General features: G+C 35.2%; 1 protein-coding gene across 2 annotated transcripts; it reads right to left on the reverse strand.

Moving 5' to 3' along the window:
* Positions 1-6,076: 6,076 nt before the first annotated feature.
* On the reverse strand, positions 6,077-20,317 carry LOC126978200 (REPTOR-binding partner). 2 transcript variants are annotated; one of them, XM_050826975.1, is made up of 4 exons: positions 20,124-20,317; positions 8,473-8,608; positions 6,968-7,089; positions 6,077-6,184 (listed from the first exon to the last, which is right to left on the reverse strand). In XM_050826975.1, exons 1-4 carry the CDS (start codon positions 20,172-20,174, stop codon positions 6,077-6,079), a joined length of 417 nt encoding a protein of 138 aa, XP_050682932.1. In that variant the 5' UTR covers positions 20,175-20,317. The 2 variants fall into 2 exon arrangements, with proteins under 2 accessions (XP_050682932.1, XP_050682933.1); XM_050826976.1 differs by lacking the exon at positions 20,124-20,317 and adding an exon at positions 14,396-14,675.
* Positions 20,318-22,490: the final 2,173 nt, after the last annotated feature.

The following is a 22,490-nucleotide window of genomic DNA, read 5'->3' on the forward strand; positions in this document are numbered from 1 at the left end:
CAGCATTTCTCAAGTCCTGGGCCTAGCAACAACGTCACTATACATCGTCAAATCAAATTTTCTTTACCATTTTATTGTTAATAATAATTATACTGTACATACTAACTTATGACTTAACCTAACTTATGTTAACTTGAGGTGGATTGCAATAGGTTGTAGTAGTATTTACATTAAGTGTGAAATTTCATTGAAGTCAATTAGAAAAGGACCCATAATTCATGTCCAATGTTTGTTTTTTATGGACATATTTTCTATGAGAGAATTTATTGACGCACGGTTTGATAGTTCTGCTGTGAAACAATTTCATTATACCACCAGGGAGCATATTTTACGTACTAATTCTTGATATTATGAAATATTATTGACAAATTCATAAAAACCGTATTTTATTTATTATGTACAGAACAACATCTGTTGGGTCAGCTAGTATGTACTATGAAATACAAGGGAATTAGAACGTTTTTCTCCAAAGACCTTCAATGGCAATTTCACGCTTAACATGTTTCATTAAAGTGATCCAAAATAAGTACTTATCACCAAAGTGGAGGAATCATACACGCTAGGGTTGACCCCAAATATTCGTATGAATAGCTGTAGTACACCCCTAGTGGTCTTATTTGGAACTAAATTTTTCGTACAAACGCCTTACCTTAGATAATTTATACGTCTAGGTACGCCTCTTGCTGCTAGACAACCGATGAAAATGGGCCAGGTTTATTACTTTACACTAGCGATTTGTATGTCACTTTGTGTTAGTGTGCGTGCATTGCTCAAAATAGAGTTACACTGTCAACCTCAATTTTTATCGGCACAGCTGACACAGTCTATCTAAACGTATAAATGATCTAAGATTCATTATATCTCTTTATACAATATATAAAATTTAATGTCACGTTTTCTGTCTGATGTGATGTCTTCGATGAACATGATAATGATGTACAATGAACTCCTAAACTACTGAACTGATGTTAATTTCGCGATCACTAAACAAAACCAAACTACGATGCCCTACGAAACATTAAATTAAGTAATCTAAAATAACTACTTCACTAATTTAAAAGCGCAGGTGGCGTTTTTGTTAAATTAAATACCAAGAATACAAAATATCAGCGAATGTTATTATTACAATAAAATAAAAAAAATAATCGAATCCATACTAAATTAAACATAAAAGACGAGATATTTAGATGTTAATGATAGTAATATTTAAATGTGTTTTTTTTATATATTACTATCTTAATCATCTAATAAGGCTAGATTGGAAGGCCTTAATCTAAAATACTTTCAATTATAAAATTTAAAAAATAAAAATATTAAAGGCCCACTTACGGACAAGTCTTTAACACAAATAAAACTTCAAAACAAAAATTTATGAACGATGCGGGACTCGAACCGCGACCTCTCGCGTTCCGTGCGAGCGCTCATTCCAACTTAGACAACCGTTCGAGTGACGTATCGTTGATAAAATCTTGTATGCTTTGTTCACTCTCAGGTTGTGGCTTCATCTACAGGATCTACATTACAGTTGATAACCTTAATTTTTAATTGTGTCATTCATCCTAGAAGTGAGGGTAATCATTTTAAAAAACATAACAAATTGTTTAAATCAAATTTTGCACACTGTGTTTAGTTTAATCCAACTTGAGCGATAGGATAGTTTTTATTTCGATTTTTATGTAATCCTAATATTTATATATTTAAAATTCAATGATAATAAATATTTGACAGTTTGACAGTTCTGCTGTGACATATTATTTAATTACAAGAAACAGTGATATATTGAATATTGACACACTTACATAAATTATCTTGCCCCAAACTATGGGAACAAGCCATCGATATAAAATTTTAATACAATATACTTACTTAAACATACATAAATACATATAAACATCCATGACTCGGAAACAAACATTCATATTCATCATACAAACGTTTGCACCTACCGAGATTCGAACCCGAAACCTCTAGTGCAGTAGGCATAGTCACTAACCACTGGGCTATAGAGGTCGTCGAGAGATAAACCGCAAAGATAAACGAAATAATTATAATTGTAATAATTGAACTCCTACCAATTTCGTTATAAGCAAAAAAGATTTAAATTTTGATATGAAATTTTGTATCTAACATCAAACTTGAAATTTGTGTTATGTAACTTATGGATTTCGTCTTATTACTATATAAAAATCTTAGGCGGATAGCCGACATATTTAGATATAAAACTAATATTAGTATAAAAATACTATGAGATGCAAATAATATTATACGCTTTTCAGCCGCGAATTATTTACATACAAAATCAAACATACTTCAACGTCTTAAAATAAAAAATAATTCAAATCAAAGTACCTAATAACTAATAATTGAACGCAGGAAGCAAAATAAACTTAATGAAAACGTTAAACCATACCGAATCTTAACTAAACGAAATAAATCTATGATTATATCATAAACAATTTTTCTTACATTATTGATAGACGCCATTATAGATGTAATGCCGTGCTACAGTTCGGTGGTAGCAAATTTTAAATTCATAAATCTTATTTGCGTGTCTTTCTTGATTTATTAAGATTATGACAAAAAAATTGTAAAACACTTGGCAAGCATGCAGATCACTTGCAGAGACTGGCTCGGGTACGCCGATTTGGGCGTAGTGTAGCCACAATCAATACAAGTAATAGTACAGTAGCGTAACTTAGCGATCTCATTGATATTTATACCTACGTCTCGGCTGAGCGCTAGGGTTGGTACATACAATAAAACGCATAAAAACGCAGTACTCACACACTCCAACTCTCTCTCTTTCTCACACACACACACACACACACGCTCTTGTAATCTTTTATTTGTTAGTATATTATATCATTTTTTAAGTCTGTTCTGTTAATATATGATATCTTTTTATAATTTTAAATTTAGGTAATCTTGGGTGGTTTTATGTAAAACCTAGATTAAGATTGTAAAAATGATTGTTGTGTACGCTGTTGATTACTTATAAGAAATAAATAAAAAGATTGACGACGCGGCGCAGCTACAAGTCTCGGTGACGTACGATGTGGCAATCAATGGTTTTGTCTTCCCAAGATTGCTTAGCGGTCGTGTAAATCGTGTGTATGTGTGCGTGCGTCGATTCGGTCGCTCTAGTATGAAGTTAAAGTACTGTTCTATTACGGTATTGTGATATAGCTGCCGTATCTTACGTCGAAACGGAGCGCGCGTTGTAATATACATCAATAATGTAAGAATTTTTATCTACACCCATGCATTAAATCCTCTATTAAAGATTCTAAAACAGTAAGCTTATTGCCAACATTAAAACAACCAATGTCCTTATAACCATTACATCATCCAAACGAGTGTTGTAAAGAAATTCAGTTCAACATTACAACACTCGTTTGGATGATGTAATGGTTACTAGGACTAGTTTTTTTAATGATAGCATTAAGTTAACTGTTTCAGAATCTTTTATAGAGGATTCATATTGTGGGTGTAGATAAAGTCTTGTATGCAACTGTTGATAATTAGGTATTAAAACACTCATGTGATAAACCCACATTCGTGTTTTAAAACCCCTTATAACACAACAGTTGCATAAATAACTATAACTATTTTAACTATGGTAATAATATCACTTAATAAGTTATTTTATAATTGTAGGAGTAGTTATCTTACCCTTGTTTTCTCTTACATACTATAACGTGAGACACGTCCAATCTAAATCTAATGAATAAATTCGCGCATTCTACGTTTTAAAAGCAACTAAGATCTAAATCTTGTAAGCATTCTCCTACTTTCATCAACTAATCCGAAATCGATTGTGTTTTCGACGCGTTTCAGTAAAATTTAACATTTCCGGCGGACTTCACGTAATTTGTTTTATGCTTTCGCTTGTCACCATAAATTATATACAAAAACATTCTCCGAAACCCGGTGCATCTTATGGTATAAGTATTTTTCCGATCAGATCAGTAGTTTTCCCAGTTTATACTGAAAAGGAAAAAAACGGCTTCCTTTACTAGTATCGATATAATTTATAGGTTATTAAAGCGAAACTTTTATTACATCGCCTTACTTTTTTCGCCTATCGCATTGCAAATGTATCAATAATTTTAACTACTGCTTTCAAGTCAGTATGGCCACGCGGTCTAACGCAATAGATTTAAGCTCTGGTTCCCGAGAGGGAGAGTAGGTTCCAACCCCACAACCTGACCAAAGTTTTTTTATCAGATTATATTTAAATTTTTAATAAGAAGTAAAGCTCTCATTTTCTTTCTTTCGGTTATTATGGTAATATTAGTACAAAATTTGAAAACAAAATTTTATGAATGATGCGGAGTGCGCGTTACGTGCGAGCACTCTTTCCAACTGAACCAAACGGTCGAGTGACGTATCGTCATAAAATCTTGTATGCTCTGTTCAACTCTCAGTTTGTGGCTTCATCTACATGTTAAGTTTAGTAAGAGCAACAGCTCAAGTCAATTTCTTAATATGCAAAAATATTTGCGTTGAGCAGGTTATCAACTGTAAAGTAGATCCTATAGATGAAGGTAAATCCTGAGAGTTGAACGTTAAGTTGGCACAGTCGGGATGAGGGCTCACACGGAACGCGAGAGGTCGCGGGTTCGAGTCCCGCATTGTTCATAAAATTTTGTTTTCAAATTTTATATGTGTAATTAATCCCAGAAGTGAGGGTTATTACACACTAAAACATAACAAAATGTTTAATATTAGTATGTTATTTCAAACAAAGTTTCACTAACATCGTGGTTTCATAAAACCACACAATTTCTATAAGAGCACTTAAAATAGTACTGGGAGGTTTTCTTGCGCCTTTTGTTCTCTCCGGGAGCGCCATTTATTACTGAAGTGGGATCTGTGGTTGATGAACAAATTTCTGCCATAAAAAAGCGTCGAAAACACAAGCGAATTGACGTTACTATGAAAGTATTAAAATTATCACTCTCTTGACGAGTCAGCTAATTAAGATTTGCATTGCTAGCCCTAAGTATATTTGATACATTTAATTAATATGTACTACGTAGAAGAGAAGATTCTCATCTTAATCATTAGTAACACGAGTTACCACCTAATTAGTTTTTGCTAAGCGTTTTGTTAAAAATATGCGATTGTATTTATTACGGCCGTTACCAATATTCAATCGATAAAAATCGTAACTATCGGTGACTTTTCTGTCCCTGCATGCTGTCTGTCAATGGGAGGACGCATAGTTTACCAACGATAGAAGTAAAGGCGATAACAATGACTTATCGGGTATATTGGGACAACTTCAGATTATTGACAGTAGAAGTTAGTTAGTTAATTACTGACAGTGGAAGTTAGTAATTTATAAGGCCGTAAGAATACTGTTTTAATAACTCTCAAAGGACAAGTTTTGTCAAGGAGCGACCTTATGACGGTGACATTTATGATTTTACTTTACTGACTTTTAGTATAGAGATTTTATACCTAGGTTAAATGTTGGTGGAATAGGCCCTAAGTTAAACATAATATTATATTTAGAACAAGTATATTTTTTGTTTTGTCTGTCAATGCTTGTCCCGGTGACATCAAGTTGCGCGTATTTCATTCGGAATAACTTCTCTAGTACATAGTTCATATTACATCAATGATTTTAAATTATTTATAACATAGATTATAAGACTACAACAAAAATATCTAATGAGTTTTCAACTCCATTTCTACTTAACTAACAATTCGACACCGTGCTTATTTTCACATTTGTATATTACACACTCATAAAAAAAAATACTTCTATTTCAAATAGACTAATAGATGGTCTTACCAGATATAATTTTAATACCGTATACATATAATTTTAACAAAACAAATCTGAATATAATAAAAATATAATATGATTAATCTAACAATTGCCAATTTTATAATTAACGTTAACGTTAGTAAAAGCTTACAACATAAAAAATACTATGTATTAAAACTGAAATTTTATGTACAAAATAATTAAAAAGATCGTCAAATTTCTTACAGTAATTATATGAAAAATATGAATATACATACTAAGTTATATGTTATATCTTCCAGAACCTTAAAGATCTGCTTAAAATGGTTTTATCTCTTCCTGTTTGGGTAATCCCATCTCTTGTAGCGCTGCCTCGAGACCTTCGGGCATTCGACCTTGGTCTAATTCTTGGTTCCATTTGTAGAGCTGGAAAGGATAGCATAATTTAAACTTAATGCTGTTTCAATCATAGGTATTTTGCCCTGTGCTTTCCCGAGGCATAAAAAGAATATGGAAGTCCTAAGCTCAAGGGTGTCGTAGAGGCAAGAGGTACCACAACGGTGCCTTATTCTGCCGTGAAGCAGTAATGTTTCGGTCTGAAGGGCGCTGTATTTAGTGAAATTACTGGGCAAATGGACCTACAAAACTGAAAAGTAATTATTTTTCGGGATATTCGATATTTTCGTGAACAAACAAGTGGTAATCCCGACCACCGTTAATACCGACTCGTCTATGATTTCGAGAGCTCGATTTTCAAAAATCAGCTCCTCGATCAACGTAGTCGGGGGACAGAACTTTTTAAATTTTTCGGGGGTTGGAACTTTTCAAGTTGATATGGAAAAACACTCGAACCTCTAAAATCGCCTCCTTGGAAAGACAATAAACGTCAACAAAGTCTATATTTTTTTATGAAAATAAGGCACGAGACGAGCAGGACGTTCAGTTGATGATGCAGTGCCGCTCAGAATTATTGAAAAACCCCAAAAATTCTGAGCGGCACTACAATTAAATTGCGCTCGTCATCATGAGATATAAGATGTTAAGTCTCATTTGCCCAGTAATTTCACTAGGTACGACGCTGTTCAGACAGAAACACAATAATGCTTACATATTACTGCTTCACGGCAGAAATAGGCGCCGTTGTGGTAGCCGGCACCCTGTGCAAGGGAGCCTCCCGATGGTAAGATAAATAATATAAATAAGACTTACCTTATCGAGCTCCTTCCTCAACACCAGCACGGATCTCTCTCTGTCTGCCACCAGCTCCTCCAGGTATTGATACCTCAGCTTCTTCCGCGCGCGACACTCGCGAGCTGACTGTCTACTGCGTTCTGTAGTATAACATCCCAGTGTTAAAAAATAGTTAGTAATTATGCTACAGGAAGAAACATGAACTTGGTTTTTGGGACAAAGAAGAAATTAAAGGAAGCCATTAAGGGAAAAGAAGGGGAAAAGAAGGGGAAAATTAACCAAATCTTTTTTTTTTTCACGAAAACGCGCCTATATAAGAGCCGTGTTGCGATGGGTGCCCTGCACAAGGCGTGCTTTGAGATTTTGTCCACGTACTACAAAGCTGTCGAATGAGCTTCCTTGTGCTGTGTTTCCGGGACGATATGACATGGGTACCTCCAAAAAAAATTGCGCGTACACCTTTCTTAAAAGCCGACAACGCTCCTGTGATCCATCTGGTGTTGCAAGAGAATGCGGGCGGCGGTGATCACTTTACATCAGGTGACCCGTACGTTCGTTTGTCCCCCTATACCATAAAAAAAACCCACCATACAGTCCTAACCTGGCTTACAGTGATTATGACCTATTTCCAAACATAGAACTTCGTGGTAAACAGTAATGAAGTAGTTAAGGATGCAATTTCGGCGTATTTTTTAGATAAAGACAATTATTTTTTGAGGGTTTGTAAGATCCGAAAAATGTGTTAGGGTAGGTATATTAAAAATTAAAAATAAAATTGGATTTTTAATTCCACTCCCTACCCCCCATTCCGCGAACTTAACAACTTCCCCTTGTATTTTTTTGCAAATCACAATTTACAATGATTTAATAACAAGAGATTAGTTTTTCTTATGATAAGAACACTAAAAATTAAGTCTTTTCAAAAAATTTATACTTATGAGAGTTGAACAAACCAAACAGAATTTTATAACTAGGCGGTACTTGAAGGGTTAGCTCAGTTGGTTAGAGCACCGGTACGAAACGCCGGAGGACGTGGGTTCGAATCCCGCAACGTTCATAAAATTTTGTATTTCAAATTTTATTTGTGTATTAACCCTAGAAGTGAGGGTTATCACTTTAAAAACATAACATATTGTTTAGATTTACAAGAGCGACATCTCAAGTCAATTTCCTAATATGCAAATATTGGGGTTGAGCAGGTTATCAACTGTAAAGTAGATCCTGTAGATGAAGCCACAACCTGAGAGTTGAACAAAGCAAACAGAATTTTATAACGAGGCGGTACTTGAACGGTTAGCTCAGTTGGTTAGAGCACCGGCACGGAACGCCGGAGGTCGTGGGTTCGAATCCCGCAACGTTCATAAAATTTTGTTATTCATATTTTATTTGTGTTATACCATATTTATATTTATACCAATTGAAAGCGTCGATCAAAGGGCGACGAAAGATAATATTATCCTCGTCGTACCTTCATCTAATAGTAAGGGCCTGCGTTTCTAAGTGGCTCAACACAAAGTACCTACCCAACTTAGCCTTCATATCCTGTCTGTCAAGCTGAACCTTCCTCCCAGGTCTACGGCCACGTTTGCCCCCCTCTCTTCTCTCGCCCCCCTCACCAGCGGAAGCCCCCGTCGACCCGTACGTGCCACTCAGGAACTCCTGTAAAGACAGTTGGGGAAATTATATTTTAAACCAAACCTCTGGTTTTGTAGTTGTTTCGCGGCGGTTGATTATGACTCATGCCATCTCGTGGTGAGTGTTTTTTTGTTCATTTCTCATAAATGTGTCCCGATAAACCATGTTTTCAGTAGTCTTAAAATAACGGTATAGTATTTATATATTTAACCTGATTCCTGCCGCCGAATTCCACCTTCGCACGACACGCCACAAGTTAGGATATCATTCTCACGTGGTTTTCAAGGAGCTTTCTTCCACGTACTACAAAGCTGTGGAATGAGCTTCCTTGTGCGGTGTTTCAGGGACGATACGACATGGGTACCTTCAAAAAAAGCGCGTACACCTTCCTTAAAGGCCGGCAACGCTCCTGTGATTCCTCTGGTGTTGCAAGAGATTGTGGGCGGCGGTGATCACTTAACACCAGGTGAACCGTACGCTCGTTTGTCCTCCTATTCCATAAAAAAAAAAAAAATAGTCTGCTAACTTAAAGCATTGCTAATTCTCACTCTGTCTTCTTCTATTGACCTAAGTCAGAATGAGAAAAAACACTCCTAAGCTGCCGTTGAAAGTTAGCGGACCATTATGAATAAGGGGGTAAAACTATAAACTATAAAGGAATTATTGTCGTTCTAAATGGGACACATTTTAACAGTTAATAACATCTGTTTGCATGAGTGTAAATCGGTATGTTATAATTAGTAGATATGTATGATGTACCCATCAAGTATGGAGACGTTGCAAACTGTCCCAAATATTTACAGTTTTTTATGACAACAAGCCATCCTTTTTTACATTGATAATTTATACGCATAGATAGATCCTCTTGCTGTTAGACAACCGATGAAAACAGGCCAGGTTTATTACTTTAGTGTAAGTGACTGATTTAAACGTCTAGATAGAGATCTCTTGCTATTAGACAACCGATAAAAACAGGGCAGGTTTATTACTTTAGTGTAAGTGACTGATTTAAACGTCTAAATAGTCTCTTGCTATTTAGGACGACGAAAATAGGCCAGGTTTAAACGCGTGACTTACTAAACTTAATTGCGTTACAAGCTACGTCTTACACTCCCGATTTGTATGTCACTTTGTCTTTGTCAGCGTGCATTGCTCAAAATAGAGGTTAACTGTCAACCTCAATTTTTTTCGACGTTTTCATTGTGTCTGTGTGCCCATCTAGCATTACTGTAGTACTATACTATATTTTAACCCCATCTGGTATACATACACACGACTTAAGTATCGAAAAAACCTGGTCAAGCAAGTCGTACTCGCGCACGAAGTGTTCCCTTCCATCATACGAGATATAACACAATGTAAATTGTAACCCCCTTATTCATAATGGTCCGCTAACTTTAAACAGCCGCTTAGGAGTGTTTTATCTCATTCTGACTTAGGTCAATAGAAGACAGAGTGAGAATTAGCAATGCTTTAAGTTAGCAGACTATTATGAATAAGGGGGTTAGTGTTTTTGTAAAAGGAACGTTTTTTAATTTGCATGGCGGCCATTTTGAATTTCGCCATCATGGTAATACTGTAACACATTCTGTGCTATTAATAAACGCTAAGTAAAGATATTCCAAATTTAAAACTATTTCTGCCTTACAAATAAACTCGGTATATATCTGAGAATAAACCAACTATTATTATATTCGTACGTATATAACATTCCCCCTTCCGGTTCCCGCTTTTATTTGCAAGGCTGCTTGACACTCGCTAAACTTCAGAATTATCATTGTATTGACTTATAAACGTACTTATGAATTCGAAAACAGCAAACACATTGATACGTGGCGAACGAGCATCGAACGTTTTTAAACTGTCGATACATATCTTAATATATATAAATCCATTGTCAATGTTTGTTTCCAGTGAACTCCTAAACTAATTAACGGATTTAATGGGGATTACTTCATTGAGTGCAGTTTAGTCCAACTTGAGAGATAGAATAGTTTTTATTTCGTATAATTATTTTATATTTCTAATATTTGTTTTGTAAGGACATATTTTCTATGAGGAAATTTATTGACGCACGGTTAGACAGTTCTGCTGTGAAACTCTTAATGTTATGAAATATTCTTGACAAAATCATAGGAAACAGTATTTTATTAGTCAGCTAGTAAAGAACTAAAACCATGACCTACCGACAAGTAACGATTCAAACAGCAGACACGCCGACCGGACTGGATGTAAGCTCTCGAAACCGGTCCGGCAAGAAACGCGCAGTATTTATAGACCGTATTAAGCTGCGTTGGATTATTCCGAAGAACGAGTTTCGCTAACACATTACTTTTATATACTATTACTGCCTCACGGTTTTACCTGCATGTATTCAATACATAAAATATTTTTATCGCAGACGGAGACCAACGAGCCCTTATGGCATAGCCATACTTCACTGGGACACCACGGGGCCCAACCAGCCTAGACTAACTACTAGTTTGACTATCTAGAGGAGATAGAGAGAGATCCCCTCTATAGAGAGTTACTCACCTGGTCTCCGTTTGACGGCCAGCTTGGATGCGTCAAGACTCTGGTGTCTGTATGGTGTCTAGTTTGGTAGCTTAGCGCAACCAGTCACGCCACCATAGTGTCCCGGTGAAATATATTAGGGTCACGTGATGTTAAGTGGTCACCACAGCGCAAGGTCAGAGGAATCTCAGGAGCGTTGCCGGCCTTTTCGGAAGGTCGTATAGTCCTTAATAAACCGTTGAGGAAAGGTGATTAAAGTTCTGTTGTAATGTGGCAGAAAGTTCATTGGAAACCGCACTGTGGAGGAACGCCACATATCTGTATGATGATACGAGTATATAACGTTAGGTAAAATTTAATGAGTGGATGCTCAATAAATACTTGGTTATAGAATAACGGAATCGAATTAAACTAAAACTTTAGCACTAGTGCTTTTATTATGAAAATAAAGGATGAGAGCAGGACGTTCAGCTGATGGTGCAGCTTCTGAGCGGCACTACAACTGCGCTCGTCACCTTGAGACATAATATGTTAGGTCTCATTTGCCCAGTAATTTCACTAGCTACTCTTCAGGCCGAAACACAGTAACGTTAACACATTATTGCTTCACGGCAGAAATAGGCGCCGTTGTGGTACCCATTATCTAGGCGGCATCTTGTGCAAAGGAGCTTCCCACTGGTATGCCTAAAAAAAAGCGTACACTTTCCTTAAAGGCCGGCAACGCTCCTGTGATTCCTCTGGTGTTGCAAGAGAATGTGGGCAGCGGTGATCACTTAACACCAGGTGACCCGTACGATTGTTTGTCCTCTTTTTTCATAAAAAAAAATCTTCTTAATGAGTTAGGCACTGCCGAATTACCTTTATGGTGTGCACACGCCCCTGCTACAAACGTTTGTTTATAACTAGCATTAAAATCAAGGTTCTTACCCAAACATAAATTTACATTAACAACACTATATGACACTTATTTTTGCGTTATGCATATGGGTATTCAACGCACGCTCGTGATAACCGCACAACATAATATAAATATTTAACATCAGTCGGCAATGAGTTAGTCGCCATATATAATAATATCCTTGTAACATAAGTACACGCACGTCGCATAGCCTCGCTAAAGAACAATGCCCTTATGCCTACTTATCACGACCTACCGCTAACCACGTACTAACATTATTTAAGACGCAATTTCTTACTGTGAAGTCTTTTGTTGCTTTTTGTATAGAATAAAAGTACAAAGGTCAACACTTAAAGCTCAGGAATCATAATATAAGGATTTGAAAGGCTTATTGTGTAAAAGTTAAGCCTTTCTGACTCTCACCACGGTACCCCCTCCCCCTCGATCCTCGCCTGCAGTATAAGTACCATAATTCAGTTTAACATCTTCAAATCGGTTCTCGAATTTTTTCGATGCATTATTAAAGTCGGCATTTTGGGCCGCGGTTAGGGTTAACATCCGCTTGGATTAATCCGGACATGTCTGGACTTTTAGTCTCCAGCCTGGATTTTGTCCGGCTCTCTGACTAACTGGTCTGGATTTAATTATTTATTAGATGGAATACAGTAAATTTATTGAATCAGGCCTTATTGTGCGGAAATCCATAATTATTCAAGTGTTCTGATTGTTATTGAGTGTAAATTCGGCTATGTTTTGTCTTTAATCAATTCGACACGTGCTTTGCCTCTATACGGGGCATCCTCAGGAGATGTTGACTCGCCAAATTCTGATACGGGTTTTTATGCGAAACGAAATCTAAACTAGATCCACTAAAATGTCCGGACTTTGATCGAAATGTTTGTATTTATTAGGACTTTTCATATTATTGAATGGTAACTCTAGCCGCGTTGATCACATACCCGTGTATTTTTTCGTAATTTACAGTGTGAGCTGTAAGTCACTGAGGGAACGTTGATAAATGTTTTGAGAGATAGTCCTAGTGGCATGATTGCAAACCGGGACCTGCTTGGGGTGCCTGTTCGACCTTCAATTATAACATACATACAGAACACAGTCATATCACAACAAAAGAAACAGTCGTGGTGGGTCTAAACCCTCTAAGTCTAAACTTAAGTAAAAATTAGAGAGAGAACTTAGAGCATCAGTGTGTCTAGGCGTCAGTACATTCAGCCAATTTCAGATTTCTTAAAAAACTCATTTATTATCAATAACATATAGTACTTATCTATATTTAGAAAAAATCAGTCAAGTTCACGTTAAAATTATATGAAACAGTCGTGGTGCGTTTACACTGAAGTAAAAATTAGAGAGAGAACTTAGAGCATCAGTGTGTCTAGGCGTCAGTACATTCAGCCAATTTCAGATTTCTTAAAAAACTCATTTATTCTCTTACAACATATAGTACTTACCTATATTTATAAAAAAGGAGTCAAGTTCACGTTAAAGTTTGGTATATATCTTTCATTATTTCAGCGTACCTTTCACTATAATTAATTGCGAAAGGATAGGTACGTTGGAATAGTCGCTTTTCTATTTCGAAAGTCGTAATACTGATTAACTAAGGTAGGTACAACCTTACCAGTAGTTAGCAATAATTAAATTACATGATCAAATTATACAGAATTGACTATAACAAACATATAAGAAGTAGTTACATATACATAGATATATAACGCTGCAACACCAAAAGAAACAGAATATTACCCAGCTATCTTAAAAGTTATATATACATTTATTTACGAAGAAACTGCGATTCTTCCTATTGCAGATAAAATAAATTAGATGAAGAAAGATAGAATGGAACTGATAAGCTACTCTACGCAACATTTTACGCAATGCTGCTAAACTTATATTCTCATTGTAAAAGCCAAAAATACCAACTCAAATTATAACAACTATTTTTATAACATTATATTTTTGCGACTTTCTGGAAAGTGAAATACCTATCTATTACGTAAAGCACATAATATCTAAAGTAGGTATAGTAGATAACCAAGGCATTTAACACTAATAATAACGCGACACAATATTGTTAATTATTGATAGCGGGCAAATAACAATGTAATATCCAATACAATGTTGCAGACATCAATATATTAGTTATATTTATATGAAATACGCAGTTCTCTCACTCGGTTAGCAACAAAAGACCGGCAAGCGAACTGCGTCGTTCGATATCACTTTGTACGGCGTAGTAACTGTCAATTAGACTAACCTTAAACTTCTTAAATATTATTAAACTACACTAACTCGGTTCTCACTATATTCCATTCATTAAACACTTAAAATAATTTACTTATAATACTATTATAAGGATCCGTAATGTATGTGTTACTTACGATAATCGCGTGAATACGAATGGTGCGCCGCGTCGACGGGGAACCTGCCTCAACACTCACTGACAACTGAATTCTGAAGTCCTAATTTACGAAAGCGTCGTTGTCCGTTGATCGCGTTGCGCAGTACGTACCTACCAATAACCAAGCTCGTACAATAATACCTACGTATTTTTGTCGCGCTGACAATAATCTAATAAACTTGAAAATGTATTTACAGTATAATTTCTTATGCGAACACAATTTAATGTGTAATGTCTCGAAGCCGAGCTATAACTGAACTGAGTAACTGACCTTTACCGCCAAGCCAGCCTTTACGTCAGACTGCACTCACTGCAGTAATGTTAAAGGAAAACCACCGTTATTGGCATTTGCAAATGCTTTATGTGCGACGACAACCAATGCATTTATAACATATATAGGATAGGGCGCGAGCGACTGGATAATATAATGATGGTAGTGGTACTCGTATCACAAATTCAGTAAGTATTCACAATTTTAGTAAGTATCATCGCAGCATATGCTGTCTTGCAACACCTGGAAACAGGCGTAATATTGCCGAAACACGCCATGATGGGATTTGGTCCGGCCGAACCATCTGACGCGGTCGATATTCGATAGTAGGTCGCATTGTCCAACGCACATAAAATTATTCATATTTCAAAATAATTTATGTATTAATAACCACGGGCCACGATGGATTTAGTATAGAACATAAATTATACTGGGCATCATGTATGTAATCTATGTATAAAGCATAGTTATTTACCAGACAAATTAACCCCTGCGCTGATGGTTCCTATTCAACCTATTCTAAAGAATGAAACGGGAGATTGTGGCCAAGGTGCTCAAGTGTCATCCACTCCTACACAAGCGCCGTAATTATTGACGATACGACGATTACTGACCCAGCTAACGTTGTATTGCCATATAAAGTAAAGAAAAAAATCAAGAATTAATAATTTTGGGGTATAAAAAGTAGATGACGATTCTCAGGCCTAACAAATATTAAATCGTACATAAAATCTACCAACTATAGGCAGCTAAACTTAAGTTTGTTTTACCTCCTGAGAAAGATAGAAAGATTCTAAGTAGTTATTCATTTTAAACTATTCTTTCGATTTGATTTCTGATCGACGGGGAACACATCAAAGGAAAAAACAAAATTGTTGTTTTTATTTAATTGCGAGCATTTTCAAATAATTATTCACCTTTTAAACCTTCTCTGGACTTCCACAAATCATTCAATAGTCTTGAAATTAGCCAAATCGGTCCAGCCGTTCTCGAGTTTTAGCGAGACTAACGAACAGCAGTTAATTTATATATACATATAGATAGATGGTCAGTTTGGGTCTCGACTACAAGTTTCAACCAATATGGCTATATTCGCGCTATAACAGGTTGCCAGTCACTAAAGTCTATGCATGTTTTTTTAGATCTAAGTCACGCATTTGACAAACTTAATCACGACACAAATGTCCCGCCTGAGATTGTTGGCCTCTTCGATTATTGATACCTTAACCAACAGTGTCAGATTGGGCACATAGCTGTCAGACTGTTATCAGCTCCAATGTGGTGTTAGGCAGAGGGGCTTACCTCTCCTGATCTGTTAAATATTTATTTGAATGATTTAGTCGGGGAGCTGAGCAGGACTCCAGTAGGGCTAAGGATGGATGGCAGATACGTCAACAACCTGAGCTACGCTGATGTGGAGAGGTCCTTAGATCACCTTATCACGATATGTGAAAGGTATGCGAAAGAGCATAATGTAAACATAACATGATAATATTCAGACCGAGAGACGTGCCACAGAATATCCCCGTAGTTCGTATTTACGGACAATGATTTTGGAATACACTAATATTTATTGTGTAAAATGTTTAAATACAATAGAATACAATCCTCATATCTAACGCATATATCGTCCACGTATCTGACAAACATTGACAATATGTCAAGCACGCGAACCAACTGGAATAAACGACAACCGTAAAAATGTGGGGCCAATGCGCATGACTGTACGTTGGACGAATTGCTGAGCTTATCTTATTTATAAAACCGCGTTAATCATAAAGGAAATCCTAATCGAGCTAGACTCAATACCAAATAACACGTTTTTTATGCCATGGTAGATAATATTATGACAAGACTGCTTCCATGTTTTCTATGCGTTCACTGGTTGCGAATAATTCAAACAACATACAATAATTTCCTGTCTTAATATTCAATCAAAATATAGTGATGAAAAACTAATCATTATTGAAAATTTATTGAAGTAGGCGTTACTTTGCGGAAATCCATAATTATCCAAATGATTTGAGTTTTCTTTAGTGTTCATCCCGTCAATATTTGTCTTTAAACAATTCGACACGTGTTACGCCTCTACACGAGGCATCCTGAGGACGTGATGACTCGCCAAAATCTGACACCAGGCAGACGTAAGGTACGACACGCACACTAAAGTAATAAGCCTGGCCTGTTTTCATTGGTTGTCTAGCAGCAAGAGGCTCTAAGACGCATAAATTATCTAAGAATAATTTACTCGCTCTCAAATTACTGAAATTAAATTTTCTTTTCAAAATTTTCAAAAAAAATATTAGTTAGTTATTTGTATTGTAAAAACAATTAATATTTTTTCCTATCCGCGGTTCTTCCTGTTTATTTGTTAAAAGTTATGAACTGTATATATTACTTTTAATAATTTGTGAGAATTAGAAATAAGAACAATTATTTTTACATATCTGTTTGTTGCCAAAAAATTCAGATTAGGTACATAAGAATTAAGAAGTTCTTAAACTAAATAAAAAATTACTGCTTATAAATATTATTATCAGTACTCAGTATCACGATGTACCTTATCTTGGTTATCTACAATAACATATAACGTCGGTAAACAAAATATATTTCACAGGCAAAATTGGTCATTTGAACCAAACTTGTTGTTTGGGTATTTTTAGTTCACGTATTTTGTTCTATCATCACTCATGACCATAAAAATACATAATACTTCGTGATCTTATAAATATGTATACCACTTCATTCATTCAGCATAGAATAAAGAGTAATAGTATAGTCTTTACACCTTGAAATAGCAACTTTAATACACGGCAAATGAGACACATTTTAAATCGTACTCAGTTCGTAGCTGCATTGACACACAGATAAGTTAGTTTACGCACACTACGATATACTAGTACTTACGTATTTTGTACATAGGTACTGAAGTCTCGGAAACCAAAGCTAAGACAGCGGGTGCTATTTTTAGCCGACTTCAAAAAAGGAGGAGGTTCTCAATTCGTCGGTATTTTTTTTATGTTTGTTACCTCAAAACTTTCGACAAACGAGCGTACGGGTCACCTGGTGTTAAGTGATCACCGCCGCCCACATTCTCTTGCAACACCAGAGGAAGCCTGTAAGGTATTTTTTTTTTTACATACCTACTAGGTGTAACTGTTTAATGCTTCTCCGAGTTTGAGAGGACTTCTCCAATCTCTGTTCATATAAAGGTAGTACCATAGCTACTACATGTCACAAATAACAAACCCATAAACAAAATAAATTTTGAAAATTTAAAGAAAACTTGTAAGAAGTTACGGTTATGAATGATAAAGAAACATATGTTCTACACTCTTGTGATTCTTCACTTAAAGTCAAGTGAGCACTTGCTGTACTTCTATTTCATAACAAAAATACAAATGTTGCATGAGACCAAGACACACATTGCGCTTAGAGAGGGCTGGGCTGGTGTTTTCACGGAAAAAAGATGAATAGTAGAGCCAAGTTTTTTTTTAGCTTTGCAATGCACAAGTTTAATTTAGAACATTGTCATTTAGTATGTATGTTGCATAAAATAAGATAAGATAAACACAAACAAACATATACTGGTTTCACCCAACTCCAAACTACAGGTTCTCAATTGGCTGTATTTTTTTGTAGGTTTGTTGCCTTTTGTCTCTGTTTTAGACTTATGTGAAAAAAAACTGCTTTTGTTGCAGACAAAATTTATTTGTAACTTTTTAAATAACTTGTATTTTATTATAATAATATGTACGGCATAATTGAATTCGGTAATTTTTTTTAAATATGGAAATCAAGCTTTTCTAGAACAAATCAACTTTTTGACCTGGATACCCATTACACAATTAATATCATATAAGGCATAAAAGGCATTTATTTTCTTAAAATTGATTCCCTTAGAATTCTTTTTGATGTCATTTCTAATAACTACTACCGCTTCGGAAACAAATGGCGCTCTGAGAGAGAAGAAGCGGCGCAAGAAACTCACCCAGCATAAAAAGGAATGATTAGTACTTTTGTTTCTAATGATTAATCTAAAAAGCTACCTAATGGTTAAAATAATTTCACTAGTACATAAGTTGAAATAATTATTATGTAAAAACACTGAGTAACATCTTTTATTTTTAAGAAAATCATAAATACCAACTTTCAATGTGCCTACACTATAAAAGAAGGAATTAAAAAGGTGAATAATGAGAAAAATAAGAAGAAATTTAAAATGTAATATAAGTAAATAATATATTAATAATATTAATATATTCTTTAAAACTTATTATACATAATATAAATGCTTTCTCTAACCACACTTTATAAAAGCGTAATGACATTCAATAAATACATGTAAAATTTTGGTGTACTCAGTAAGGTAAGATTGTACCCATTTCTTTCATTTGTCCTCGTATAACAAGGAGTGGCTTTAATCAATGATAATCAAGTCATCTTCAATCACCTCTCAATCTTCTTTTTTGCATCACACAGCGACTTTGTGGAATCAATTACCAGCTTCGGTTTTTCAGAACCAATATGACTAACGGCTGTTCCCAATATACTATCTACAGTTAGAGATAAATTACTACCTTCTACTGTCAGTAATTAACTGTCAATAATCTGAAGCTGTCCCAATATACCCGATAAGTCATTCTTATCGCCTTATATTGGAATGCGTGAATTGCAATTTCCATGCAAACATATATCACTGGTAAGCTATACGCTATAGCGTATACGGATAAGGTGAGTTACCGTCGATAAGTTTATTGGGACAGAGAAGTCAACTATAGTTACAATTTTTATCTCAAGTATACGATAGACTGAATATTGGGAACAGCTGTTGGAGAATTTAAGCTAAGAGCATACAGCTCCCACCTTGAAAGCCAAGCAATATATCATATCTAGTTTTATCACATGGTGATTGAAGGATTTGTGCAGTAGCAGTGTAGTCACTACACAGTAGTGTGAGTAAACTTTAATAAAATATGTTAATTGTCATTGCACTGCTACTGCATGATTCAATTAAGAAGCTTAAACATGTAGATAGTTAATAGAACTGCCCTACTGTATAATATACTAGTGTGTATTAAATATGTGTATACAAATAATGATTTGATAGGCATAATCTCGATTAGTTATTTACTATTATGAAATTTATTTTAGTGCCAATAACCAAATGCAAGCCTAAAATATAGTAAACATCGTCCACAGTCTACTTGATAAAACGTAAACATGATGAAAATGTTGTGCAATCTATATCTAACACAAATTGTTGTTGACAAAACAAATGTGCTGTTATTTTTATATTTTACTATGTGAAAATAACTGTAAAGATCAAAATTGAGAAATTGAATACAATACAATTTACAATACGTTAATCTTAATTAATCAAATATTAGAATTTTTCTAAGCAGGAACAAAGAAAAATGGGTGACTTTAGACTTACATTATGAGATTCCTCCTCCAAAACAGCCATAGCCTCGAAGTCTATATTCATTCTTGACAAAATTCTATCACAACTAGGACATTGGTCAAAAAAAATTATAATAAATAGATAATTTACATTCCAATTTGAATAATCTGGAAGTTAAGAAATCAATAAATAAATAACTCTTGTTTACAAACTCGCAAGCACATTCTCAAGGTCATTCGTTTTACTTTTTTCGTCTGGGCGATAGCGTCGTGGGATTTAGCTCAGCCGATATTGTTGGAATAGTGTGTAGCGTGCACATTTTCTATCTACGATAATTTTAACCACTGATCTCAATGATTATGTAGAGATCAGTCAGAAATGAAAACAATAGAGTCACTCCTTTTAACCGACTTCGAAAAAGGAGGAGGTTCTAAATTCATTCGTAAGTATTTTTATGTTTGTTACCTCAGAACTTTCGACTGGGTGAACCGATTTTTATCATTCTTTTCATTTGAAAGCTGGTGCTTTCCGTGTGGTACCATAGTAATTTGGTCCAGATCTAACAAAAGCAACTGAGAAAACCAATTTGCTATAAGTATGTGCGCAACAAATTAACTTTTTTTTATTTTTTTATTGGAAAGGATATACTTCAAAGCTAGTTTGGTGATAGTTTGGTTAGGTTCTGCTTATAGGATCCATAACAAAGTAACGGAAGTCTTCAGTTCTTAGGAGCAAATTAACGATACTAGGCCGAATCTTTTTTTGCTATCCAGATATTTGAGTCATCTACTGTCACGTCGTTATGGTTAAGTAATTGTCGTAGTCGAATATGATGATGATCAATGGAAGTCCTTAACGATTTAATTTACAGTAAGGTTGGGATCTGTGAGAATTTCTGTCAATAATAAGATTGCAATGCGCTTACGTTCATTACTGAATAGATCTACTCTACACAAATTTAGACATTTATTTTTATAACTGGCTCCGTCGACTGACTGTCGACGATTCGGCCAACGTCAAGGTGGAGAGATTTTTTATTTTAATTTAGCTGATTGAAGTATATAAAGAGCTGATTTAAAAGGAAATGATCGGTTGATATAGCTGTGGTTTTTTTGTGAACTGAAGAATAGGCAACAAGAGTTAGTACGGTTAGTAATAAACACCCATAACACAACAATATTAACTACCTTGTTAGTATCTAATCTAAGTTTAAGGGAGAATTGTGTGAATGTAAGTGGGAATATGTGCCTAATAGAAGCGTAGAAAGTATGGAGGATAGAAATTACAATTTAATATTATTGCGGGAGATAAATTTGTAAAGAATCTTTATGAAAGGGGAATGGCATAAAGTAAGAAGAAAAGGGATGTTGATGGGGCGAGGGATATCCTTCGTTAGAAGGTCATATAAAGGAATTGACAATTTAGGGCAATAGAAAAAAATATGTTCAAGGCCACATTCACATATAGAATGGTCCCTTACCCGGATCTTGGGCAAAAATACTGGAGAACAGACAAATCCCAAGCGAAGTCGTATGATGACAGAAGTGAAAAGTTTATTTTGTTTTTTTTTTGAGGAAAGAACCAGGGCTTAGAGGGGATAAAGGGTTGGATAGAACCATAGAATTTACCTTTAGTTTGTTTTGTGATTTGCCATAAAGCATTCCATGAATCAGCCAGAAAGTGTTTAGACATAGCGCGTAGATCTCGAGGAAAACAGTAATTAAATTTTAATGTTCCAGACTGAATCGCGTCTTTAGCGCACGAGCCTGCAATTTCATTGCCAGTTATCCCTAGATGACTAGGTATCCAAGCTAATGCAACTTCTATTCCCATTATGTGACATCTGTACAGGGATGCCTTTGTTCTTAAATTAATTGTGAAGTTGTTTGAAGATTTGAAAGGGTTTTTTGTTAGGTCCAACAAGCAGCTTAATGAGTCAGACAAGATTAAAGCCTTGTTGATCTTATGTGATTCAACATATGACACCGCCTCTGACAGGGCAATTGATTCGCCAGTAGTGGAGTTGGCTCTAAATCGTTTTAAGGGCCTAGTGAACAATGATTATTAAATATTGTATTTTGTGTGATGTGGACGGCTCACAATACGTGAACAATTATAGTATTCTAGTGCTATTTACACGTTATCACGGAAGTATCGTTATCTAGTGATAATTAATACTTATTTACCTACATCGAAAATAATATGTAAAATCTAATTTTCATCAGCTTTCCAATTGAGAAAATTGGTGCCTGTTGGTTGCAAGAGAGAGATGTGAAGAAATTTTGAAAACCAAATAAGCATATTTATATTTCACCACTAAAGGATTTAAGTTTTTTGGATTAAACCACATTTAAAATTTGACAAAAGCTGTCATACATATGATATGTTGATGTCCGCTTA

Source organism: Leptidea sinapis, chromosome 47, assembly GCF_905404315.1.
Source record: "Leptidea sinapis chromosome 47, ilLepSina1.1, whole genome shotgun sequence".
NCBI lineage: Eukaryota > Metazoa > Arthropoda > Insecta > Lepidoptera > Pieridae > Leptidea > Leptidea sinapis.